This window comes from Mus musculus, chromosome 8 (genome assembly GCF_000001635.26).
Source record: "Mus musculus strain C57BL/6J chromosome 8, GRCm38.p6 C57BL/6J".
NCBI lineage: Eukaryota > Metazoa > Chordata > Mammalia > Rodentia > Muridae > Mus > Mus musculus.
Genome location: NC_000074.6, coordinates 71,665,761 through 71,691,080, shown reverse-complemented (window position 1 = coordinate 71,691,080; position 25,320 = coordinate 71,665,761). Strand labels below are relative to the sequence as shown.

The window sequence follows — 25,320 nt, the reverse complement described above, 5'->3', positions numbered from 1 at the left end:
CCAGCCCAGCTCTCGCACCCTTCATAGCTCCTGAAACCTCAGCTGTAGAACAGGGAACCTTCCAGACCAATCTGGTCTCCCCACCTGGCTGCCTCAGCCCTGGTTGAGCTCAGTTCTGATCCTACACTGCCTACCACCTTGTAGTTATTTTGTTTGTTTGTTTTTCTTTAGACACAGGGTCTCATTTGTCCAGGCTGGCCTTGATAGCCAAGGCTGACCCTTAGAGCCAAGAATGATCTTAAACTCCTAATCCCCTTGCCTCCACCTCACCAGCCTAGGATAACATTGTACAACATACCTGGTGTGTTTGGTGCTTCAGGAGTGCTTGTACTGTCTATTGTGCACCTACTGTGTACTTCACAGCCTTGTAAAGAGCTCCTGACACGCCTTGGTTGCCCCAGTAGATCCTGGTGGTGCCTCCGGTCTGGTCTGTGTGTGACCAGAGCAGAGTCACATCCTCCTGCCCCCCCCTCCTTGTTGCTTTTCCCAGGGGGGAAAAAAAGTATGAAGTTGCTTTTTTATTTAGACTTTTTGGGACACAGGGAGGAGGTGGGCACAGGTCATGATGGGGCTTCTTGGGGACAGGGCCTGTGGTCCTTGCTTACTGCGATCTATGAATAAACTAGGGATCCTCCAAGGCAAACTGGATTGTTGCAATGACATAGCCAGGAGGTGGGGAGCAATTAAGGACGCACCGCCTGAGCCCTGTGCCCCTTCAGTGGGGACACAGACCCAACAGGTCTTGCTGGGTGCAGCCAGTAAGACAGCAGCGGTGCACAGCGTTGGTGGCGGCACTGCGGCGCTGGCGCTGAGAAGCCTGGAGAGGAAGCTGCGGGTCTAGCGCTGGGTCCACGTCGGCCACCAGCGCGTGCAGGAGATGTCTCTGCTCTAGCCACTGCAGCAGCTCCCCTGGAACAGAAGTCAGCTTAAGTCCCTCCCCCACACCGGCCAGAGACATAGGAGCACACATAGAGCGCCTGCTGAATACCATGTAACTCTCACCTGGTGCCACACTCACCTCCCAACTGCGTGTGCCCATATACCTCCTGTGCACCCCAGTTTGTGGCCATGGAAGGGTGAGAGTCCCTAGAACTGCACGCAGTCCCGGGTTCGCCCTGTGAACCCCTGGACGGCACTCTCTGTTTCAGGAGGGGACCATACATTCCTACAATCGCCACCCACGGCTGTGCACAGGGACACAGGGACCTCTGTCCTCTTCCGTCCTCTGGGCCTGGAGGTAGAGTTCCTGCCCAGAATCCCCAGAAAGGGCCATATCCCAGTGACCCCAGAACTGCCGAGGCAGGAGGATTCCGCGACTTTGAAATGACTTTAGGTTGACTCTAATAAGAGTCTGTCTTTAATAAATAATAAACCGAGTGGTGGCTTATAAACCGAGTGGTGGCTTATGCCAGTCAGCTAAGTACTCAAGCCTAAGTAAGGCAAACAGCTCAGCTTGACTACATTGTAAGTTTGAATCCAGCCTGGTCCACATGAGACCCCCGTCCCAAAAATCCAAAAATAGGGAAAAATTAAAATCTAAAAATCCATGAGGACTCCAGTCTTTGCTATCAGGAGGGGGCGCCACCGTGCCAGCGTCTCCCCCTCGGTTATCCACGCGTGTCCAACCGCCCCGCTTGTCCCCACTCACGGTCCCGGGTCTCCACAGGCTGCGTGGCCTCGGGCGACCAGCGTGGGCCGCCGCACACCCGCACCAGCGTGCGCACCAGGTGGTGGCCGCAGAGCTTGGCGCGTGCCTCGGGGGGCTGCGGGGAGCGCAGCGCGGACCCCAGAGCCAGGAGCATCAGTAGCAGCGGCGCGCGCATGGTGGCAGGAGGCAGTGGGCAGGGATGCTCCTTATAACTGCCTCGCGCCGCCCATGGGCCTTGGCGGGAACACAGGCAAGCAGCACCCAAAAGGTCGAGGCTCGAGTCACGGTCAGGGGCTGTGTGTCCAGCTTGGGACCTTGAAGTCCTCTCCCAGGTGCGGCGCTGTGCCAGGAGCCGCTCCCCAACATTTAAAACAAGCCAAGCGCCCCTTTGTAAGGGTGAAGCCCACATGTCTTACTAGCACTGAAAAAGTTGAGGCAGGAGAATTGCTGTGAGTTGGAGGCAGTTTAGGTTGTAAAGGAGGTGGGAGGAGGTATTTATGACTTGGTTTTGTCAAAGAGGGAAATTAAGGCTGGAAGACAGAAGGATAAGTCTAAATGGTTCCTTTCCTGTTTCACCACCTCCGGACTGTTCTGGGTGACGGCAGGCACTGTCCTGGGGTGCACAGGGCTGGCTCAGTCTAGCTCCAGCCTTGGCCTCTGCCCCTAGAACCGCCTCTGCCCGGAACCAGTTCCCCTGGCGAGCCAAGGACCACAGCTGAGCAGGAGGGGATGGGGTGTCCTTGGGATCTGGCCAAGACCTCTACTCTCCCAGATGTGCCTCCCTCCAGCCCCACACTTGTCCCCCCAGCCTATACCACACCCTGTAAGCCAGCTCTTCTACACCCCCAACTCCAGTCACAAACCATCTTTTCTATTGAATTCATTCAACAAACACTCACAGAACCCAGACTGTCAGGAGGTCAGGCTAAGGCTTTCACAGCCCCTAAAAGCCCACAGTCAGGGGAGCAAGGGACTGGGCACAGACCTGGAGTCAAGAGAGGGTTTGGGGGTCTGGGTGGGTTTCTGGCCAAGACTAGGGTGCTGCTGGGACATGGGGTTCTGAGTTTTGCAGAAGGCAGACGTGCCAGTAAGGCATTTCCAGAGGTGCTGACAACCGCGCAGAGCCTGGGGTCACATATTTAATATCCCCATTCTGGGAAGAAAGAATGATGGGAAGGAGTGGCCAGAGGGGATAAGGGGGTGATGGGGCCCAGAAAGGGACAGTTTCCTGCCTGAGGTCACACAGCCAGATCATAGGAACCAAGCTCACTCTCGCCCCTGGCTGCTATCCGGGTCTTCCACGCCACAGCGCGTCCAGCTGGGGGCTCAGGGTGCCGAAGGCTGGCCGGTCGTGCGGGCTGGGCGCCCAGCACAGCTGCATGAGCTCCTGAACCTGGTGGTGGGAAGCAAGGTGGGGGGTGCCTGAGCTGAGAGGCGTGGTTTCCACTCAGTTTAATGGCCCCCTACTCTTCTCCACAGCTCTCCATGGCTCCTTATGGATCTCTGAACAGAAACTAAGTTTGCCTGTGGCAACACTCCTGCCCTGGCCTGCAGATGGCTAGGGTGACAGGCACACATCCCCCATCTCGCCGCACATCTGCTTCTCTTACTCCACCCCAGCCCACAGCCATGTCTCCTACTGGGAATGACCTCTCCTGGCTCCTCCAATAGGCGCCATTCACTCCTGGAAGCGGCTGCGCCTCCCTTCCCCAACCCCCATCCCCCGAATTATCATGACACAGGGTGCGTGCTTGCCTAGCATGAGTAAGACCCTGGCTTCAAATCTCAGCACTGTAAAAAATAAATAAGTAAATAATAAAAGAAAAATTGAAATATGGAGTTGGGGGGTGGTTGTGGTGGCACATACATTTGTCTTCTCAGTCCAGGAGAAACTGAGGCAGGAGGATGTCGAGTTCCAGGCCAGACAAGGCTACATAGCAAGACCTTGCCTCAACAAAAGTGAAAACCACATTTCTGAAGCCCTTGAAGCTGAGCGTCCCTCATCCTGTAAAGTATTCCCAGTCAGGCACCGCTGCTGTCAATCAAGAATTGAAACTGAGAAACTTGAGTCCTCCTTCCTCACCTCGGTGGGGCAGGTGGGAGGTGGTGGGAGGCGTCGGCCCTCTGCCAGCAGCTCCAGGAGGCGGCAGAGCGGGGGTCCTTCACGCTCAGGCCCCATCATGCTCAGGAACTCCTGTGGGAGAGGAGCAAGTTAGGGCAGGACTGTTAGGGTCAGGAAGGGGGCTGACGTCATGAGGAAGGGCTGGGGGTCAGGGGAAGGGCTGGGGTCAAGAAGGGATCTGGAGATGAGGAGGAAGGGCTGGGATTCCGGAGGGAGGACTGAGGTCAGGAGATGATCTGGAGGTCAGGAGGAAGGGCTGGGGTCAGGATAGGGGCTAGAGGTCAGGAGGGGATTTGGAGATCAAGAGGGAGGACCGAGGGATGGGGCAGGCGACGCACAGCGGATGGGCTGCAGCTCTTGTCGCAGTAGGTGAAGAGCTCGTACAACACCACTCCGAAGCTCCACACGTCAGATTGGCGGGAGAAGATGTTGTCAGATAGGGACTCCGGGGCATACCTGAGAGCCGGACAGAGGTGTGGTGTGGCCAGTGAGGAGAGTGGGCAGGGTGTGAAACAGTGGCCTGGGGAGGGAGTCGTCAATGTGAAGTATGGCCAGTCTGGGGTGAGGAAAGGGGCGTGAACAGGAGACTTCCTACTAGCACGGCCCCCAGAAGGCGACTCAGAGGCTGTCTGGTGACCTGTGGGCGTGGCCAGGCTGAGAGAGGGACTCTAAGTGTTAAGGACGGGGCTTTGAGTGGGTCAGCATTGGATGACAGGCAGCTGGAAAAGTGCCTGGGCAGATAGGCGTAAATGTCATAAGGGGAGGAGCCAGCGACGGGAAAGCAGAGTAAGATGGACGGAGAAGTAGAAGACGCTAAGAGGGGCGGACCCCATAGAGCGTGAAAGGCAGGGCCCTGCGGAGGGACGGAGCTAGAAAAGAGACCTGTGACGGGCTTTGCAGACTGGTCAAGGAGGATGGAGCCAGAACAATGGGGGGCGTGGCTAAACCGAGTGGAGCATCACTCTGTGGGGTGGGTGGGGTAGTCCTGACTAAGTTGAGAGGGGTACATCTGTAGAGTTGTGAGCATGGCTTCGTGGATCGTGGCTATAGGGCTGACCCTGCTGTGGGCAAGGCCTTTGCGAGGGCAAAGCTACTGAGGTGGAGCTGGGTCTGGACCGGTTTAAGGCTGTAGAGTGCGGGAGTTGGGGCTCAGTGGGCGTGACGTCTGGAGTCTTGGTCTTGTACCAAAAGATGGGGCTTTGGCCAGGCTCGCGGACCACGTAGTAGTCCTTTCCCAGGGGCAGCAGCTTAGCGAGGCCGAAGTCCGCGATCTTCACATGAGCCTCGCTCTCCACCAAGATGTTGCGCGCAGCCAGGTCACGGTGTACGCAGCGGCGCGCACCCAGGTACTCCATGCCCTGCAGAGAGCCATGATAGCACGTGGGCCCGGGATCCCGGACCCCAGAGACCCCATCCCGATCTCCGCGATGCTCGCACCTTGCAGATCTGCCAAGCGAACAGCAGTAGGCGGTCGGTGTGCAGGCGCGCGCGATGGCGCTGCAGGAAGTCTCGCAGGCAGCCGCTGGGCAGGTACTCCATCACCAACCGCAGGCTCTGGCGACCTGCGAACAGCGACAGTAGCTCTCGAGCACCTTCTACTGGGTGTATTGATTCGTTCAACCTCCAGCTATAGAAGCTGGGATTCATGGGAGTTAACGACCTTGTTCAACAGGGCCCTACTGGGAAAGGGTAGAAGCGGGACTCGAACCCGTTCCCGAGATGCTGCTGCCGCTCACCTGGCCCATAGCTGACTCCCCGGTACTTGACGATGAAGTCGCTGTGCAGAGCCTTAAGGATCTGAATCTCCCGCTGGAAGTCCCTCTGCTGGTCTGGCCCGCTGTGCTGTAGCTGTTTCACTGCCACCAGGGGTCCCGTATTGTCCCCCAGGGGGTCATAGCGGCACAGCTCCACGCTGCCAAAGTTGCCCTGTGGGAGGATGAGAGGGCAGTGTCCACCTGACCCATCCACCCACCCACGTTCCTCCCCCACATGCCCGCCCACTCACCTTGCCCAGCAAAGAGATGTACTTAAGGTGTCTCTCCTCGAATATGGCGGGGTCCTGGCAGGCATAGAGCTGGGCGCCACCGCACAGCTCATCTCGAGGACTCGGGATGCCAGGTGTGGGGTCTGAGAGGAGCTCGTAATCTAGGGCGGGGATCACGTGAGGAAGTGGGGTAAGTGGTAAGTCTCTGCCTCAATCCCAAACTGAATTGGTGTGTAAACTCCACCTGAACCTTGCTCTCTCTGTGCGTTATGAGACGCCCACAAGTACTTAATGGGGAATGAGAACGACCACTGTCCGGGCAAAGGCACACTCTGTGGGACCCCAACGGCTACAGACAAAAGGGGACCCGAGAGACAGAGCCATGCAGTGACGCCAGTCTGTGACTTGGATACCCTCAGATGAGAACATCTTGTCGACAAAATTTAAGAATAACAAAATAAAACCAAATCCCAGCACCCATGATGGTGAAGCAGGGAGAAATCCAGCCTGAGATGCTAGTTTGGGCTACATTGTAAAACACCAACCTGGGCTACACTGCAAAACAAATGCAGATCGGGTCTTAGGTTTGTTGCAGCAGCTGTCTTAGTTCACGCTGACTGCTAGAACCAGCAAACTTCCTGGACCCAGCTCAGGGACCCTCTCCGCCCCTGCCGCCCCCCCCTCTCCGGCACCTGATGTAATGAGGCCGTTGAGGTCTCTGAGGATAGCTCGGAAGGAGGGGCGCCGGCCAGGATCATAGGCCATGCACTGTGTGATAAGTCCCGCCAGTTCTGTCCATTTGAGAGCGGGCAGCTGTCCCTGGTCCTCATAGAACTTCAGCTTCTAAGGGACGAGGGTTCACTTCGGTGTTGCGATGCTCAGCTCGCGATTTAACCCTACCCTCACGATATCCCCCTCCCCTCACCGGGCCCAGAAGGCCGAGACCACCGGTTCTGACTTTGGCGGGCTCCAGCGAGGTGATGTGGGCGGGTCCCCCGCTGAACACCTCCCACGTGGTGGCTCCAAAGCCCCACTTGTCAGCCTCCAAGCCGAGTGTCTGAGCCTCCTGGAGACATTCGGGGGCCACCCAGGGTATTCTGTCGGTGAGCACTGGAGAACGTGGGAGTGAGAACTGTCATGGTCACCTTTGCACAAAGGGTCCCCTTTGCCAGTGCAGGCCCTGTGTGACCACGTGTGGCTGCAGACACGGGGTATAGTGGGTGAGGCTAGCCTGTACTCACTTTCCAGGCTCAGCACAGTGGGACTGACACCAGGATCACTCAGCTTAATGAAAGGTGGATTCCCATCACCCCCCTCACGAGCCAGGAGCACCTTCCGTGCTGAGACGTTGCCGTGAGGAAGGCCTTTGTCCTCCTAAGTGTTACAGGAGGGAACAGGGAAGTATGTTGTGAGCAAACTCTCCTGCATCCTTCAAAGCCTATCTGATGCTGCCTACACACAACAGGCTTTGGCAACCACTGTAGGCCCGTGAAGTCATGTCTTGTAACCCTAACCTCCCCTTACACTGACCATACCCATCCTTAAGCACCACACCCCTTTCTCTACCTTCCCACGACTTTAGGGACAGTTAAAGCCCCACATCCCGCCATTCAAGACACCCCCTCTTCTCACCAGTTTCCATCTCTACACCCCGCCCACCCCCTCAGCCTGGCCTCCTCACTCACTGCTTCCCTAGACACCCATGGGTTCACAGTGCTCTCCCTTGACACTTACAGCCCTCTGAGCCTGCTCACGTCATTCTGGAACGTTTGCTTGTGTCCTTACCAAGCTCCTATCCAAACTACAGAACCTACTCTCATTTCCCCATCCATAGAGGAAGCCTCCTTATGGACACAGGGACACTCACCAAGTAGTTAAGGGCATATGCCAGCTGCTTGGTCACCTGCAGTTTCCAGCTGGCTGACACCAGGTGGCCACGCTTGCGCAGGTACATGTCAATTGCTCCTAGATACACAAATTCCTGCACCATGATGCCTGGGGACAGGGGGAGAGTGGGGTGGTGGTGATTCAGGTGACAGGTACTCAGCAGGCCCTGCCCCCATCTTCCCTCTGCTCTTTGCACAGGCTGGACTTCTGTTTCCTATCAGCTCAACTGAATAGATACAGCCAAGATTCAGGAGGGGTTGGCACGGGGTGGGGTGGGAGGGAATGTTGCATAGCAATTAGCTGGCAAGGTGGAAATGGATCGGTGTGCCCGGGTGTGGGCCTGGGATGTGAGGTGGGTGCGTACGGGGTGATGATCTTAAGGGTATCAGAGGCATGCAGGTAGAGCAGGGTGGAGGAGAGGCCAGGGCTGGCGTGGGGTGTGGCGCGGGGCTCACTGTCTCCAGCCATGCAGACGCCGTGCAGTAACACCAGGTGCGGGTAGGATACTTGGCTCATCAAGCTTGCGGCTTCCAGAAAAGACTAAGGGGAGAGGAGAGCAGACAGATGGATTCCTCCCCACTGGTTCCCAGTTAGGCCCAGAGTGGGTCAGAAGTCCCACTAGAAGCTACTTCAAGTCTCTCATGCTGTGATGGGCTTGGGGGAGAGCTGAACTCTCACCCTCCCTTGGTCCTGCCCTTGGCCTTACAGATGTCATGCTCACCATCAGTTGGACATGACATCTGCATGTGCGTACGTGTACACACACACACACACACAGAGAGAGAGAGAGAGACAGAGAGAGAGAGAGAGAGAGAGAGAGAGAGAGAGAGAGAGAGAGAGCAAGTTCCTCCCCAGCCTCCTCATGCTGTGTTTTACAACCAAGCTCAGCATGGCTAACTCTACTTTGGTTTGATGGAGTCCCACTATGTCCCCCAGTCTGGTCTTGAACTTCTAGGTTCCAGTAACCCTCCTGCCAGGTCCCAGTTCCATGCAGTTCTGCAAGGCCTTCTCTGGTCCCCGTCGCACCTCCATGCAGTTCCGATGTCTGGAGTCCATGACCTTCAGGAGGACTTCCGAGTCATGTGTCTCACCATCCACGACCTCCCGCCTGCGGCCACGGAAGATCTTGGTAAAAGAACCGTGACCCAGGTTCTCGTGCTGCGGGGGAGACACCCAGGCGAGGACAGTTGAAGGTGGCTTCCACGTCCTCCCAAAAGGGCCCGGCCCTGGCTTCCACCCTGGGGACCCTCACCCACTCCAGGCTGTCCGTTGGAATTGTGTGGAAGCTCAGCTGTGTCAGCGCACAGCAGGACGGGGAGCAGCCAGGGGCAGGCGCGGGGGTGCAGCCCCTTCGCACCACGATCAAATTGGACTTTTCTGGATGGCAAGAAAGCAGAGGTCAGAGGCAAAGGTTTCCAAGATTTCGACTCCTCATACTTAGCCTGGGGCGCCCCGGGAAGTCGCTCCTGAGATTCTGACTTGGGGCTGATTTGAACATTTGAACGTACTGGGTTCCCTCCAGGCCGCCGTGGTCTTTGTTAGCCAGGACACCACAGAGGGGAGATGTGTCCCAGCAGGGGTTCGCCTTAGTGGCATTCACCCATGGGAAGAAACGGCGGCCAACTGAAAATAACTGACTTGATGTCTGAAGACTGTGCCAAAAAGTCGTGTTCTCTGTCCTAATCGCCATGGTCCTTGGTTTCTGCTACCACCCAAGAGCTGCCGGGCTGGTTAGGGGAGGAACTGACTCACCCTTGGGTCTGGGAGCGCAGCAGGATGTTAGGTTCAGGGCAGCACCGTCTACTCGCAGCCCAGAATTCCAGCAGGCTGCAAGCAGCTCCCGCAGGCTTCTGTGGGGCTGGCTGAGGCCAACCAGGGAGAAAGCCCCGCTGGGGTCCTGGCGGATGAGGCAGCCCTTGTAGTCGGGGCCAAGAGGAGTCTGCAAAGAGGACCTCGACCTGAGCCAGATGTGGAGCAGAGCTACCCACCCCTTCTCGTCTTTCTGGAAGACTGTATGCTCAGTTCTGTCTCCAACCTCTAAGGATGCTTCTCCCCCCCCCCCCCCCGCCATGCTGAGACTGTTTCCTGAGCTCTTTCGAGTTCTTAAAATTACATTCACTTATGTGTGTTTCTGTGTAGATGCAAGTCACCGTGCACTGTGGAGGTCAGACGCGATTTATGGGTGTCAGTTCTGTCCTCTCATGCTGTGAATGCCATGGATGAAAGAGCACCCTCAGGCTTGGTGGAAAAAACCTTTTCCTCCATGAGAAAACATAATTTCTCTATATAGCTCAGGCAGGCCTGTAAACTTGATCCTGCCTCAGTCTCTTAAATTCTAGGATTACAGGCCAGTGCTCTTCAAGGAAAAATAGAAACGCCTCTTTCTGTCCCAGCTCAGGTGTCACTTCCTCCAGGAAGCCATCCTGGCACCAGCAGTAAACCAACCTGGACGCAGGCGGTAAGAAGAAAGCTGTCATAGTCCTGCGGGCTGCGGCGGAGAATGTAGGTGCCTGGGAGGGAGCCAGCGGCCTTCAGCTTGTGGATGGCAAAGTCTAACCTAGGCCAAGACAGCAGCCAGGTCCAACCCAGACAGTCCTCGCTGCCCAGCCCCATCCCCACTGTGACCCCAACTAGCTCCTAACGTGATGGGTCCATGGCACAGCTCCGCCTCCTCCTCCAGCAGCCGCGGCGGCGCCACCTCCTTGCAGAAATAATGCCTGGAGTCGCAGATCAGGCGGAAGTACCCATCCACAAGGGCCACGAAGGACAGCGCCTCAGGCAGCCCCGGAAACTCCGCTTCCTGCGCAGGAGAACTCTTCAGCAACAACGGAACCCACCCCTTTCCCAGGATCAGCACCAGAATAACGGGTGCCAAGACCCACCAGGATGTGGCCGTCCATCCTGGTGACGGTGACCAGCCGGTGTTCCCCTGCCGGACCCACACGTGGGGCCTGCTTGATGCTGACATCCACGATTTCCGGAAAGTCACAGAAGGTCTGGAAAAGCTGAGGAAGAAAGGACAGGCAGTAGCTGGGTGTAGTGGCGCACGCCTTTAATCACAGCACTCGAGAGGCAGAGGCAGGCGGATTTCTGAGTTCCAGGCCAGCCTGGTCTACAAAGTGAGTTCCAGGACAGCCAGAGCTATACAGAGAAACCCTGTCTCGCAAAACCATTAAAAAAAAGAGAGAAAGAGAGACAGGCAGAAGCCAGAGGATTACAGACCTGACCCAGCACAGCCTCCCCTTCTTCCTCCTTCCCACCTCCACTTACGGGGGGGAGGGGGGTGGATGGGGTCGGGGGACGAGGTTAGGGGACTGAGACAGGCCTGGTCGGGTCACACCCACCGATCCAATCCATACTATCGCCTTCTGTCCGTCCCCGCCCCCTATCTAGTCTCACCCTTCTAGTCACGCCCCCAGGTCCAGTCCCTGGGTAGCTCCATCCCCGGACCCACCTTTAATTGACCCCGCCCCCCTGCCCCGTAGTGCAATCAGTCCCGCCCGGACTAGCCACTTTCCTGATTGTTCGGACGGGCTTCTTTACTAACCGCCACGCCTCCCCGCGGACCCAGCTTCTCAAGGCCCAGCCCCAGCACCTCCTGGTCCCCGGAGCTCCAGGAGATGCCGTTGTCCCCCGCCACACGCAGAAGCCCCGGCTCCTCCTGGGCGCCCGGGAGCCCCACACGGAAGGTCTCGGTGGTGGCCGCTGGATGTAGCCGCTCCAGGTCCAAAATATACTTGGCCATGAGCGCGTAGCGGTCGGCCTGGCAGGCGACCACACGGCGCAGCGCCAAGACCACGGTCCTGCGGATGCGCCTGCGTGTCACGAAGTTCTGGCCCTGGATCACATCGCGCAGGCTGGGCGGCAGACAGGCTTTGTAACTGTGGGGGGGGGGCACGCCGAGCTCTTAGGGTGGTGAGGGGGCCCGAAGGACACACGAGACAGACATAGGGGACCTTTCGGCAGGGGCAGGCTGACGGAGAGGGTGGCTGCACAAGTTGGGAAGGAGGTATGTGTTCCAGTAAGGGAAAACGATAGGGCCCTAGATCCGCAGCCAAAGAAGACCACGAAGGGGTGGCCCGAGGCCCTCACCTGACCGTCTTCAGCAGCTCTCCTGGGCGCTGGGCCTGCTCACGAGCCATCTGGGCCAAGTCCAGCACGGCCAGGCTCAGGAACTCTCCCTGCTCCTTCATGCTAAGGCCCACCGGGAGGCGCCCACTCACCAGGTCACTGCGGTGCTGGGTCAGCCACAGAAGGGTGGTTAGGTGAGGTTCCGTCCTGGGTGCTGGGATTTGTTACCTTGGGGTCCCCCATCCCTGGGTTGAGCCTTCCCCACCGAAGAATACCAACCTGAGCAAAGAGATGTTCTAAAACGTGTAAGTCAAGGATGGCACTGGTCAAATCTTTGCGCAGCCCAAAGCGGTGACATGTCTCCAGCCCAAACCAGTCAGGGAAATAAAAGCTGTGGGTTTCAGAATGGGGTGGCCCACTCAGCTCTGGCTTCCCAGAGCCCAAGTTGGGTCACTGAAGTGCAGTGTGGCCTACAGCAAACAGCCCAACCTCTCTGGTTTCAAGAGCCTCTACTATAGACTGAATAGAAATACTACCCTGAAGATAAATCAAGGGGTTCACTTCCTACCGTAGCCTGTAGACCAAGACTTGAGTGTCCACGTCCTCTATGCAGAAGATGTGGCTTGGGGGAAACCAGCAAGAGAAGTCCTCAGTGGCCAGAGCGAAAAGCGAATGATAAACAGGCAGGATGCCTGAAGGGATGGGCACATCAGTTCACCCAAGTCAACTACACGGGCTGATCCCATGATCCTCCCTTACCAAAATTCCACACCCCTCAAAACCCCAGCATCCCCTTTCTCAATAGATGTTGCTATTACATGGCATGGTCATCTAGGGACCCACTCACCACAGGCCTTGGCAGCTCGCACACATAAATCCTCAGCCAAGTAGTCCCCAAAAGAGAATGACAATCGCTGGGGAGGCCCAGGTCCCCGGGGAGGAAGGAGCACATGCAGGGCTCCTGCCTCTGAGGATGAGAGGCTGCAAGAGCGCTGAGGGATCAGAGGTGTCTCCTCACTTGGAGGTGCCATGAGTATAACCTGAAGAGGCATGGAAGGGGGTGTGACTGAAAGAGGGAAGAAGAGCCACATGCCCCCAAGTGACAGCCAAGCTGGGGACTAGGTGTCTTTGAGTCTGTGCATGTCTGCACCCCTGCAGACATCACCAATTGATCCACAGACCTCCACATCCTAGCATAGTCAGCCAAGCCAATATTCCAGGCAGGCAGGAGCAATTGACAGCAGATATAGAAACAGGTCTGAACAGGAAACAGGGGTGTACAGAAGGATGGGGACAGTTGTCTTATTCCCTACAGGTCTAAAGGTCACAGGACCATCTTGACTGGAACCAGAAGCTTCTGTGATGGGTGTCCTGTGCATAAATCTGTAGATATGCGCACAGGGACCTATGTTGTCTCCCAACCCTTTCTGGTCTCTCTTCAGCCCATTTAACCCCATGTCCAACATCTATTTTATGCTCCTCTTTGGTCCTCACAGTAGGGAGGTTCTCTGCAGTGGCCTGTGTGAAAATACACTTCCCACCCTTCAGAGCTGCTGAGGGCAAGGGGTGGGGCCTGGGCCTGAGAGAAAAGGCAGGAAACAGCCCTTCAGCTGCTCAGACCAGTCCTCAAGGCCAGGAAGAAGGCTCACAACCAAGTCCAAACAAAGCTGTGAAAAGGGTATGCTAACTGCATAAATTTGCCCTCTGGCCTCTTCATGTGCACCCCTCCCATGATAAGACAACAAAAGTAGGCATAGCAGCACACACTTTTGACCAGAAAACTCCAGAGGGGGAGGCAGAAGATTAGAAGGCCAAGGCCAAGAAGGGCAGTGGTGGCACACGTCTTTAATCCCAGCACTTGGGAGGCAGAGGCAGGTGGATTCTGAGTTGGAGGCCAGCCTGGTCTACAAAGTGAGTTCCAGGACAGCCAGGGCTACATAGAGAAACCCTGTCTCGAAAAAAGAAAGAGAGAGAGAGAGAAGTCCCAGGCCAGCGCATGAGACTGTATTTTAAAAAATAAAAAAATCTAGCTTGGCGGTGGTGGTGGTGCATGCCTTTAATCCCAGCACTCTGGAGTCAGAGGCATGTGAATCTCTGTGAGTTGGAAGCCAACCTGGGCTACAGAGTGAGTTCCAGGGCTACACAGAGAAACCCTGTCTCAAATCGAGAACTGAAGAAGTCATTAACCTATTACCAGAGGTGGTGGTACACAACTGTCATTATATGTTCAAGGTCAGACCCTGTCTCAAGAAACAAATTAGGGTGACCAACATGGCTTAGGGAGTAAAGACGCGCTTGCCACCTAGCCTGCTGGTCCCCAGGATCCACATGTTAGAAGGCGCGAACCCACTCCTCTGACCTCGGAACATGTGCAACGCACACACACGCAGAATAAAACAGATTAAAATGTTATAGAAGTGTACAAAAATAAAACCATCAACATTGTCTTCCCTGTTCTTTTGCTCCTGGGAAGGCTGCAGGAGGATTGCTATGAGTTTGGGGCTACATAGTGACTTCTAAGCCAGCAGGGCTACGGACGGAGAGCCATCCTCAAAATATAAGACATAAAACAACAAAGCGGACACGAATATTAAAGAAGTATGAGATTATACCAAATGGAAAGTTCAGGCCCTTTACTTCCCCACTCCTAGAACAGGGAGGGTGGGGTTGGGGAGCCCGCCGCGCATGCGCGCTGCTGAGCCGCCAATGCGGTGTCTAGGCAGCGCCCCGCTCCCGCTCCCGCGCCCGCACACCCGCGCCCTGAACCTGTGCCCCGCGCTCCTACCTGCAGCTGTGCCGAGGCAAAGGACAGCCGAGGCTGCGACAGGAAAGTCCCTGCTCCTTCCTGTGCGGCCCCTGAGCTTCCTGGCCGCCGTCATTTACGGAAAGTCAGGGCGCCCTGGGGGCGGGGCGGGGCGGGAAGCCCGGGGGAGACTAGAAACCTGTGCCGCAGGCCACCCTTCTGGGGTGGGAGCTGTGCAGAGACAGAAAGGCTGGGGTGCTGCTGGGGACCTGAGCTTACAGAGCACTCCCCGCCTCGGGCTCCTGTCTTTGCATGTCCTTGGAACAACCTGAGCCAGCCCGGGCAGGGACTTGCTGCGGCTAGAACACATTTCAGGCTTCAGTTTCCACTCCGCCTCCAACCTTTAACCTCCTAAAAGACACACTGCGTAATGTTTAAAAAAAAAAATTACGGGCGGAAAAAAACCAAACCTCTGGGCCTCCAGTCCTAATGAACTAAGAGGGGCCTTCTCCTGGGAAGCCCACCTGCTTGCTGGGCGTGCCCCCACTTCCTCTGAAAACCTCGCCTTTTATTCTGCTCAAAAGCTATGAGATGAGGCTTGCTAGAAGGCTGAGGAGTATACGCTATCGCCACACAAATCGACTTGAGTTCCATCACTGGAACCCACAGGTACAGCTTGGAGGATTCTGAAAAGAACTCCTAGGCCTCAGATGGTGATGGCAGGAGCCCGTTCTCCAGTCCTCCATCCCTGGCTATGCACCCTGGTGCCTCCGTTTACCCATCTGTTGCCAGTGGCAGTGTCTGCTGCATGGGGTAGAACTAAGAGTGATCCTGGGGGAGAGAACTGTGCAGCTGTGCTTCCCTAAAGCATGCCAAGTTCTGTTCTCAGATGCCCCTCCTGGTGGGTGCCTGGGACCCAGAGCATCCACAAGTCCTTTAACACCACACACAGCAGGTCAGGCCTCTGTCTGAGAGAGGATGACGTGAGGAAACAGATGCCAGGAATGGAAACGTGAAGAGATAGCAGGTGTGATGCAGACGATGAGGCAGAAGACTGGCAGAACAAACCAATATGTGCCACACAGCTCACTGGTGGAGCTCCTACCTAGAATCCCCCAGTGAGGGGCTGGGGACACGACTCAGGGGTGGAACATTTGCATAAGCACCAATACCTGAGATTTCATCCCAGTTGCCATGTAAAACAGCTGGATGGAGGTAGGAGTATGGCTGGGTTGTTACTGGCCACCAGCATAGCTCCTTCTCTGGCCCTACCCATGTAGGACACGAAGAAGACACCAACAGGCCATTGTAGCACATGTGTGACAATCCCACCACTCAGGAGGCCAAGGCAGGAGGATTGCTGCCAGTCTGAGCCAAGCCTGGTCCACATAGAAAGTTTCAGACCAGCTCAGACTATACAACTAAACCTTGTCTTACAAAATAAATTTTAAAAAAATTTTAAGAAAAGAAGAAAAAGGCAACTGTTGGGTTCTGTTACAAATAGTTCAAAGCACATGGAACATAGCAATATTTGTGAGAAGCAAGAAGCAGCAAAATAAGGGAATTAAATTTGGGGGGCAATAGGGAGCCTGCAGGGCCTGTCATCCTCCATTCTGTCCTGGAGTGGCCTCACCTCTGCCTTACTGCTGAAAGCTAATTAAAATTTTTTAAAAAGTGAAACGGGTACTCTTTTTTTTTTGGGGGGGGGGGTCGAGTCAGGGTTTCTCTGTATAGCCCTGGAACTCACTTTGTAGACCAGGCTGGCCTCGAACTCAGAAATCCACCTGTCTCTGCCTCCCAAATGCTGGGATTAAAGGCGTGCACCACCACACCCGGCGAAACAAGTACTCATAAGAATTGGAGCCCTTGGGCTGGAGAGATGGCTCAGTGGTTAAGAGCACCGACGGCTCTTCCGAAGGTCCTGAGTTCAAATCCCAGCAACCACATGGTGGCTCACAACCATCCATAATGAGACCTGATGCCCACTTCTGGTGCATCTGAAGACAGCTACAGTGTACTTAGATATAATAATAAGTAAATCTTTAAAAAAAAAAAAAAAGAATTGGAGCCCTTAGGATTCCCGAGTTTGTAGGTTTGGATTCAAAAACACAAAGTCATTTGTTATAATCCCTCTTTTGCAGATGGCAAAACTGAGGCACCAAGAGTTGGGAGATATGGGGGTGGAATATTGGGAATGGAACCTAGGACACTGTGCAATCCAGTCCCCCCAACACACATACACTGTGGTATCCTAGGCAGCGGTGTGTAGGGGTTGAGTAAGACTGTCCCCTATAGGCTCATCAGGAAGAGGCACCATTAGGAGGCATGGTCTTATTGGAGGAAGAGTCACTGGGGCTTTGTAGTTTCAAATGCTTAAACTAGGCTCAGAGTTTCTGTCTTCTTGCTGCCTGTCGATCCAGATGGAGAAATATCATGTCTGCCTGGGCACTTCCAGGTTTCCATGGTGATAGTGGGCTAAACCTCTGAAACTGTAAGACAGCCCCAACTAAATGTTTACTTTTGTAAGAGTTTCCTTGGTCAAGTTCTCTTCACAGCAATAGAAGACTAAGATAGGATAGGGTCTGCCCCTGAGTCATGTCCAGCCAGTCACAAAATATTCTGGGTAAGACCTGAATGAGGCTCCTGTCCCAAACACTCTGTGCTCTAGGAAACTTCTGCCTTGTTCTAGGACAGAGATAGCTGGAGGTCAACCTGGCCTTACATAGATTTTTGAGGCTTAACAGGAGGAGCCCAGTAGGTTGTATGGAGGACAGTGAGCATGGCAGTATTGAAAACAGGAGCCGGGCTGGAGAGATGGCTCAGCGGTTAAGAGCACCGACTGCTCTTCCGAAGGTCAGGAGTTCAAATCCCAGCAACCACATGGTGGCTCACAACCATCCGTAACAAGATCTGACTCCCTCTTCTGGAGTGTCTGAGGACAGCTACAGTGTACTTGCATATAATCAATAAATAAATCTTAAAAACAAAAAAAAAAAAAAGAAAACAGGAGCCAAGGACACTAAAGGAAGGAGCTCAGGCTGCGAGGAGCTGGCTCACAGGTGGGAGTGGAGGCTGCGCAGCGCAAGACAGGAGGCTTAGCTGTCTGGGGCAGTTCACTCAGGGCCACCCCTATAAACAGTGAGGAGGAGTCTAGAATTTACACCAACACATAATTAGCTCAGCATGTGAGCAAGCATGAAGGTCACTCTGCAAAGGGGGAAGGGGGCAGGGGAATTGAGCATCTCAGTGGTTAGGAGTACTGGCTCCTCCAGAGGACCCAAGTTTGATTCCTAGCACCCACAAGGTGGCTCAGCACCACTGCAACCCCTGTGTCAGTGACCTGACACCCTCTCCTGGCCTGTGTGGGCACCAAGCACTGAGGTGGGACACAGACATACAAGCAGAACAGTCACAAATGTAAAATAAATGCAAATAAATTTTAATTAGAGCAGCAGAGGGCTGTGAAGATGGCTGGGTAGCTACCATGCTCCTGAGGTGCCTAAGGGAAGTGGAGGTGCCAGGGTGGCCGCCATTCTGTCTCCAAAGCCTACAGGAGGAGCTGCTGATACATACCTCCAGGCCCTTCTCCAGGAGCTGCCAGTCTAAGCTGTGAGCTTAGGGCCAGTAAGACACTGCTACCAACAGCTACAATGATGAATAAGTGACCTGTGCATGAGGAACAGCATCCAGGGTTGTTCACTGGGCTTACATGCACAGGTGTGTGTGCTCAGACACACTCACATACACACACACTATCAGATACAGACACATACACTCAGACACACAGATACACAAACACACACTCAGACATAAACACATACAGACACACTCATACACACACACTTATACAGACACAGACACACAAGCACAAACACACTCACATAGACACATACAGACACACTCACACACACAGACACATGGACACACACAAACATACTCACATGCACACACAGGCACATGCAAACTCTGTCTTACACACACACACACACACACATTCCACACATGGAAAAAAATCAAGAAGCTCTGCACAATATCCCAGTGAGCTCCTCCTGCCAAGCCTGAAGCCATGAATTCTATTCCTGGAACCCACATAGTGGAAAGAGAATCAAGTCTGGAAAGTTGCCTTCTGATCTCCATGGGCGCTGTGATATGTGTGTGCCTCATTTCTACACACATAAACAATGTAATGTATAAAAAAAATTTTAGATTTATTTTGCTTTCTGTGCATGTCTGTGGATGGTTGGGAGCTACCATGTGGGTGCGAGGAACAGAAGGCTGGGGTCTCTGGAAGACCAGCTGGTGCTCTTAACCTCTGGGCAGCTCTCCAGACCCAATAAACGTGTGTTTTTTGTTTGTTTTGGTTTTTAGAGATAGAATCTCACTATGCAGACTAGGATGGCCACAGACTCGCAGAGATCTATTACGTCCATGGCCCGCAAGAAGTAAAGTTATAAAATGGGCAGAGATATGTGCCTGTGGTAGAGTATATGCCTCATACGGGGAAGGTAAGGCACATGTCTCGCAAGTGTCAGTACCCGGATTAAAAAACAAACAAAAAAACCAATAAACAAACAGCTTCCTGCGGCACTGAAGATGGGGAATTGACAGCAAATAGCAGTTCTGTTACCCAGGAGAATGTAAAACAAGAGCACAGGTTAGGTGGCTCAGAGAGGAAATAGAAACGTGGAGACCTAGGTAGGTGGAGCACGGACAGAAATACTCATCGAGGCTGAGCCAGAAAGCAAAGGGCTTTGAAACAGATACGACCTGGCCTGGACTCCCCGCAGTTTACGAGCCCTTTAAGGCGTCTGCCCGGCCCCGCCCCGTCACGCGTCTCCGGCTCCGCCCACGCCGCAGCGTCAGAGCGCGTCAGGCGCTGTCCGCGCCCCCGGTGCTGAAGCGACATGGCCGGCGGCCGGGCCCCGGCATAAGCCCTGAGCCCCGCGCTGCACCCGCCGCGCTCTAGCCGCCTGGAGTCATGTCTCTGCTGTGCGTGGGAGGTAGGTTCTGCGTGGACGCGGGAAAAGTGCGGGGTGTGCGTGGATGAGCCGAGTCGGGCTGCACAGCAGGGGGACCCCCGGTGCGCGCTTCAGGGCGCACTTGGATCAGCCCTAGGTGCTCTTCCTGTCACTCACACGAGTGGATGAGGGACTCGGGGCGCCTGTGTAGACGGTTTATAGGCCCTGGTTGGGGCTGAGGAGACGGCGGACCGTGCGCGCGAGGGTGGGGCGTTTAGGGGTAATGGGCCCGGACTGAGCGTAGGAGCAACCTCTCCGATCCCCAGTATGCCCTAAACAGTGCAGCAGGCTCCGCGGAAGCTCGTGGCTCCCTCTTCGCCTCACCCCTAGGGCTGGAGGAAGGGAAGGAGATGTGGGGGAGCAGCTATTTTGGGGCCAAAACGCCATCTGCACCGAGGCCCACGCCCAGGCCCACGCTCCGCATTTGGAGAGTAGGGAGGGAATAACGGGAGAGGTGTGACCCCTGCACCCCTCGAAGTTCCGGGTGGGGCTAGGCACGGCTGCCAGGTAACTCTACAGCGGGAGACCTTGGGCGACCGACTGGCCATGTAGCGATGCGTGCCGATACCGTTGTGAGCTCTAGGTTTGGAGGGTGGGGGGTGAACCCCCTACTCCCTTTCCCCTTCCCACCTCCAGGAAGCTGTGTAAGGAAGAGGGCGAGTCTCCATCCCCTCAGAACCCAGGCGGCGGGAGACCTGGGCGGCGGTGTGCGGATTTGAGCTCCGCGGCTGTGTAGCCCTAGATGGCCCCGCCCCTCTGCCCCTCCCCCTCCCTGTCCCCCCCTCCCCCTCCGCTCGCTGCTCCATTCACAAACCCGGCCCAGCCCGCCCGCGCCCCGCGGTGCATCGCTCTAGTCTGTTGGACGCGGGTGTTCTTAAAGGAGCAGGAACTCTTTTCTCTGACCCTGTGCCTCGAAGGTTCCGACTGCCCAGGATTACTGGGTATCCGCGGCTTCCAGACCTGGGAAGTAAGCGGAGCTGAACGTGAAGGGGATCCTCACCTCGGGAGCTCCCTGAATCCCGTGTCCTCCCATCCTGCCTCCTGGGGCGGGGGGGGGGGGGCGCGTCACCCCAACTCTGACGCAAACCGGAGGCTCAGCTGTGGGGGTGGAGGGCGTGCAGCCTAAGAAAGGAGGCTTCCAGAAAGCCAGGCCCAGGAGACATTTGTACTGAATTCCCTGGATACCATGGTGGGCAGAACAGGGAATGAAGGGTAGGGCTCTGGGGAGAGGAAACAGGCAGAGAGGTAGGGAGGTGCAGGTGGGGCCTGAGTGGGGCGCTGGGCGTGGTAAAGCTGGGCCTGGAGGTGTCCAGTGGACCTGAACTCACCCTCACAGTCAGGGAACACCTTCATTCCAACCACCCACGACCCTCCCCACGGACGCTTTATGGCTAGGGCTGCCATTGGATATATGGGGGCTCCAGGCTCCTCTGCAATGGAAGCTTCCATGTTGCAGATACAGATCTAGATTGTACACACAGGATGCTAAGGAACGTTTAGTATATACACATAGATAGGCAGGAGCTGAGGCTCAGTATGCATAGTGCTTGCTACAGTGCTCATAGCTCAGTTGGTACAGTGCTCATAACTCGGTTGGTATAGTGCTTGCAGCTCAGTTGGTACAGTGCTCATAGCTCAGTTCAAACAGTGATGCCCAGGATGCACAAAGGCCTGTGTTTCATCCCCAGCACTGCATACATCAAACCTGTCAGCACATGCCAATCACCTCAGAACTTGGGAGGCATCGGCAGGGACTCAGGAGTTGAGGCCAGCCGGGGCTAAACAAGCCTTGTCACACATACAGAGGAAAATGTAGGAAAAAATATCCCTTCCCATCTCAACACAGGCACATACTTGACCACACCTCCTGAAACACACTTGGTCACAGGCAGATACACTACGTACATCTTAGACCTGTGATCTCACCTGACTGTATGTAGGTATGAGGAGGTCAAAAAAACAATTTGGGGTGTCTGCTCTCTCCCTCCTCCACTGTGTAGATCCCAGATGCCTCGGCCATTAGGTTTGGTGGCAAGAAGTCTGCTGAGGCATCTCCCACTTTGTTGAGACAGACTCTCTTACTGAAACTGAGCACACAGATTGGCTGGCCAGGGGATCCCAGGATCCATTTGTTCCTGCTTCCCTAGAGCTGCGGTTACAAAAGACAAATCCAGTCTGACTCTCTAGGGGATCTGACTCAGGTTTTAGTTTTTTCATAGTAGCTAGCTTACAGCTCTTTCCTCCATTTAAAAAAAAAAAAAGATATATTTTAACCGGGCATGGTGGTATACACCTTAATCCTAGTACCTGGGAGACAGAGGCAGGTGGATCTCTCTGAGTTTGAGGCCAGCCTAGTCTACAGAGTGAGTTCCAAGACAGCTGGGGCTATGGAGAGAAACCCTGTCTCCAAAGATAGAAAAAAAAGAAAAAGAAAAAGATCTACAAACACAAACAATCACTATGAGAGAGAGAGAGAGAGAGAGAGAGAGAGAGAGAGAGAGAGAGCTGGGGTGTGGGTATAAATTTGTCTTGAAACTTGAATAGTACCAGAGTTGAACCTGCCCGTCCATCATAGTAACCCCACTACACAGACGAGGAAAACTGAGCCCCAGAGAGGTTCATCCACTTGCCTAGAAACACACAGCAGGGAGAGGACTCCCTGGCTAACTGTGGGCTGGGCAAGAAGGTTGGGTCAGGGTCCTTCAGTGAGGTGCCTGACCTCCACGGTCTGTTTCCTTCCTCCTCTCCCAGAATCCTTTGCAAAACGCAGTTCCCAGCTGCCCTACAGCTGACACTATCCAGCAACAGGGACCTGCCCCCTGCGACTGTCTGTGCTGCCTCCTGTCTCCTTCATGTTACTGTAGGATGGAGGGTGACAGCCCTGGCTTTGTCCATCCCCGGTGCCCAGGCAGCAGCTAGCATCTTACTGTTGTCATCCATGGCTCCTTGAAGGTCTGGTGGCCTTGCTTAGTATGCCCTGTGCCCTTCTAGATGCTTCCCTGGTGACCAGGTTCCCCACCCTACCCTATGGATATGGACAAGTCTCCCCTAGACAGTCTTTAATCAGAAAACGGATCTGAGTATCCGAGGCTGCCAGCCAGAGAATAAAAATAGTGCGGGTGACAAGGGATCAAAAGGAGGGGCAGCGGGGAAACTGAGGCCGTGAAAGGCGACAGAACCTGAATCGATGCCAGAACCTGAATCGCTAGCAGCCTCGGTGCGCTATAAATAGCTGAGCAGACCAGGCACTTCCGCCCGCTGACCCCAGCACTGGGAGGTGGCGGGATGTGACGCGGCAGTGACTCTGGGGACGTGATGGGGAACACACACACATATACACGGAGCAGTTGCACTAGCAGGACCCAACCCTCTAACACCCCAGACACCCGGAACTTCTGACCTGCATCTCCCAGATTCCTGGCCTCCTCCCCCTGCTCTGACACAGCCTTCCCCCAGACACCCTCCCCTATCTGACACACCCGCCCCCACCCAGGTCTAAACCCTACTTCTACTCCCAGACACCCTCCCTTTCCCTGCTGTGACACACCTTTCCCCAGATACTTTCCCCCTCCCCTGCTCTGACATTCTCCCTCCCCCAGCTGTCACCCATCCCTCCCCCAGGTATCCTCTCCCTCTCCCTGCTCTGACACCCACTGCTCCAAGACACCCTTCCCTGCCCCCAGACACATGGAATCCTTGCACAGACAACCTAAATCCTCCGCTTGTGAATATCCCACCTTTCTCCTTCTCAGACTCCCTTTCTCTCCCAGAAACTTCACCCCTAACCACCCTCCTCCGGGCTCCTCCCCCACTGTGGCTGCCCCCCCCCCCCAAGGCCCTCTCCTCTACAGATTGTCCTTACTCAGGTCCTGGGTTTCCTGAGTCCTAGCTCAGAGTAAGCCTGGCTTGGGTGGTCAGAGCAGCCAGCCAGCAAGGGTTTGCAGGACCTGAACAGCCTTAACCCTCCAGCCCCAGGGCCTGCTGCATGGAGGCTGAGGGTCACAGAGAAGGGGGGACATGACAGAGAGATGGAGGAGACAGCAGCCTGGAGGTCTGGGAAGATGTGGAGAACACAGTGAACTTAGGATGAAGGCTCAGAGCTTTAGGATGTAGCTCAGCCTTTCCTCACTCTGGGACTGAATGCCTTTCCCCTCCCCCACTCACACTCCACAATCCTTTGTGTGCAAGGCACGAAGACAAATTTATTGGCATTTTAAAAATGAGTTTTTCAACAGGGGCTGGGTGATGGCATAGGAGCTCAGACACTGAGAATCTCAAGGTCTGGAACGTGTGCATGCGTGTGTGCGTGTGTTGTTATTTGTGAAGTGAAAATCACTCGTGTGTATGAGATTGTCTCTCATGGGCTGTTCCTAGTCACCAGGAGCCAGCTGTGCTGATGGTGTCTGGGAGCGAGGGCTGAGAAGACAGGAGAGCCTGACTTTCCAAGTCTTTTATCCTCCATGCTCTGGGTTTGCCTACTGTCTGGAAAACCAAAGAAGGGACAGAGGGAGGGACTGGTGGATCTAACCTCAGGCTCTACCTACACCAGGCTTTGGACTGAGTGAGGTGACAGCTGAGCCAGGATCTCAGGATTGTCCCCTCATCTCCATATGTCTATGTCATCCTGGAAGGCCTCTAAGGGAAGGCCTCCTGCCAGTTCCCCAGTTCCAGCTTTATTTGAGATGGGGTCAAGAGCCCATAGGGAGGCTGGGGAAAGGGGAGGGCTGTGCCCATGGGCCTGATGCCTTCTGCTCTGCGGCTCTCTGATGGCTTCTTCTCTCTCCTCCTCCTCCTCCCTGCCTCTGATAATCCTCCCTCCATCTCTCTCTCTCCTATGTCTCTTTTCCCCATGTCTCTCTGTGTCTCCATCTCTGCATCTTTCTCTCTCTCTCTCATCCCCACAACCTTCCTGGCTCTCTCCATCTCTCTCTTCACAGTCAAAAAAGCCAAGTTTGACGGTGCCCAAGGTAAGTATTCTGTCCTAACTGTCCTGTACTGTCCCCGTCAACTGTCAGCTGTGGTCCTGTCTGTTCGTCTGGTCTCCTTGGCCTGAGGAAGGACTTTGGCAGCTGCTGCCATGCAGAGGGCAGGTTCATCTTAGGTGTGAGCTTTGTCCCCCAACTAGGTCAGGTTCCTCCTGGAGAGGAACCCAGGGGTAGACAGCGCCTGAGACCCAAGGGGAATCTGAGGCTTGCACATGCCCGCACCAAACTCCAGCCCTAGCCCCAAACTGTCTGTATATTTTACGTCAGGGTCTCCCTAAGCTGGCTAGGCTAGCTTGGAACTCATTCTGTAGCTAAGGCTAGCCTTGAACTCACCATCTCCTATATGACTTGTTAATCCCTCCTGTCGGTCGTCCCAGATGAAAACCAAACCCTTTAGACTTGGCATCCATTTCCCCGTGTAATTTAAGAATGGATGATAACTGGCGGTTCTGGGACCCGGGTCTGCTGGGCCACCCTCCGAGTTGAGGTGAGCATACGGACCCAGGAGGGAACAGCTGGCCATTGCCCCGCTCTCCCGCTGCAGAGAAGTTCAACACATACGTGACGCTGAAGGTGCAGAACGTGAAGAGCACTACCATAGCTGTACGTGGCAGCCAGCCCAGCTGGGAGCAGGACTTCATGTTGTGAGTGTGCAGCCCCGCCCTCCCCGGCCAGGTCAATAGGAACCAAGCCCACAGCAGCCGCATCTGACACGCCCACCACAGATCCCACAAGGTCCCCCCCACTAAGGACTGCTTCAGCCAGAAGCCCTGTCCACAAAAACCCTCCAGCTGCTGAAAAGTCTGGTCCACCACTGTCCCGCCCACACAAAGCCCCAACCCGAACAGGCCCCGCCCAAACA

General features: G+C 55.2%; 3 protein-coding genes across 18 annotated transcripts in view; 1 reads left to right on the top strand and 2 right to left on the bottom strand.

The window, feature by feature from the left end:
- Positions 1–503: 503 nt before the first annotated feature.
- Positions 504–1,829, bottom strand: Insl3 (insulin-like 3). The gene is made up of 2 exons (NM_013564.7): positions 1,649–1,829; positions 504–909 (listed from the first exon to the last, which is right to left on the bottom strand). The coding sequence occupies exons 1-2, from the start codon at positions 1,821–1,823 to the stop codon at positions 716–718; spliced, it is 369 nt and encodes a 122-aa protein (NP_038592.3). The 5' UTR covers positions 1,824–1,829; the 3' UTR covers positions 504–715.
- Positions 504–14,698, bottom strand: Jak3 (Janus kinase 3). Of its 2 annotated transcripts, NM_010589.6 has the most exons (25): positions 14,498–14,698; positions 12,560–12,752; positions 12,281–12,404; positions 11,992–12,103; positions 11,734–11,879; positions 11,237–11,522; positions 10,524–10,646; positions 10,284–10,441; positions 10,087–10,198; positions 9,394–9,580; positions 8,894–9,018; positions 8,668–8,799; positions 8,097–8,181; positions 7,622–7,749; positions 6,996–7,128; positions 6,713–6,864; positions 6,447–6,597; positions 5,776–5,915; positions 5,507–5,696; positions 5,208–5,332; positions 4,956–5,128; positions 4,109–4,226; positions 3,732–3,842; positions 2,919–3,041; positions 504–909 (listed from the first exon to the last, which is right to left on the bottom strand). In NM_010589.6, exons 2-24 carry the CDS (start codon positions 12,741–12,743, stop codon positions 2,934–2,936), a joined length of 3,303 nt encoding a protein of 1,100 aa, NP_034719.2. In that variant the 5' UTR covers positions 12,744–12,752; positions 14,498–14,698; the 3' UTR covers positions 504–909; positions 2,919–2,933. The 2 variants fall into 2 exon arrangements, with proteins under 2 accessions (NP_034719.2, NP_001177759.1); NM_001190830.1 differs by lacking the exon at positions 504–909 and having other exon boundaries at positions 2,768–3,041.
- A 4,608-nt stretch (positions 14,699–19,306) lies between these two features.
- The window catches only part of Unc13a (unc-13 homolog A), a 47,650-nt gene continuing 41,636 nt past the window's right edge, over positions 19,307–25,320 (top strand). For 9 of the 15 annotated variants that reach the window (XR_001778450.2, XM_017312882.2, XM_006509692.4 and 6 more), the window contains exons 1-3: positions 19,308–19,455; positions 24,411–24,440; positions 25,003–25,102. Coding sequence is in view for 13 of the 15 variants with exons in the window: in XM_017312882.2 (XP_017168371.1) it covers positions 19,434–19,455; positions 24,411–24,440; positions 25,003–25,102 (152 nt within the window). In the remaining 2 variants the exon portion in view is untranslated. Of the gene's footprint in view, positions 19,456–24,410; positions 24,441–25,002; positions 25,103–25,320 lie in introns of all 15 variants that reach the window. The other 6 variants (XM_017312883.2, XM_017312880.2, XM_030243646.1 and 3 more) reach the window with 4 other exon arrangements.

What these genes read in the sequence shown, in the direction of transcription:
- Insl3 (NM_013564.7), bottom strand. Translation starts at nt 1,823, where the DNA reads ATGCGCGCGCCGCTGCTACTGATGCTCCTGGCTCTGGGGTCCGCGCTG. An exon ending in GCCTGTGGAGACCCGGGACC is followed by an intron (nt 910 to 1,648) that starts GTGAGTGGGGAC and finishes CTTCTGTTCCAG; the next exon opens with GGGAGCTGCTGCAGTGGCTA.
- Jak3 (NM_010589.6), bottom strand. Translation starts at nt 12,743, where the DNA reads ATGGCACCTCCAAGTGAGGAGACACCTCTGATCCCTCAGCGCTCTTGC. An exon ending in GAGCTGCTGAAGACGGTCAG is followed by an intron (nt 11,523 to 11,733) that starts GTGAGGGCCTCG and finishes CCCCCCCCACAG; the next exon opens with TTACAAAGCCTGTCTGCCGC. An exon ending in GGGAGTCAGCTATGGGCCAG is followed by an intron (nt 5,333 to 5,506) that starts GTGAGCGGCAGC and finishes CGCTGTTCGCAG; the next exon opens with GTCGCCAGAGCCTGCGGTTG.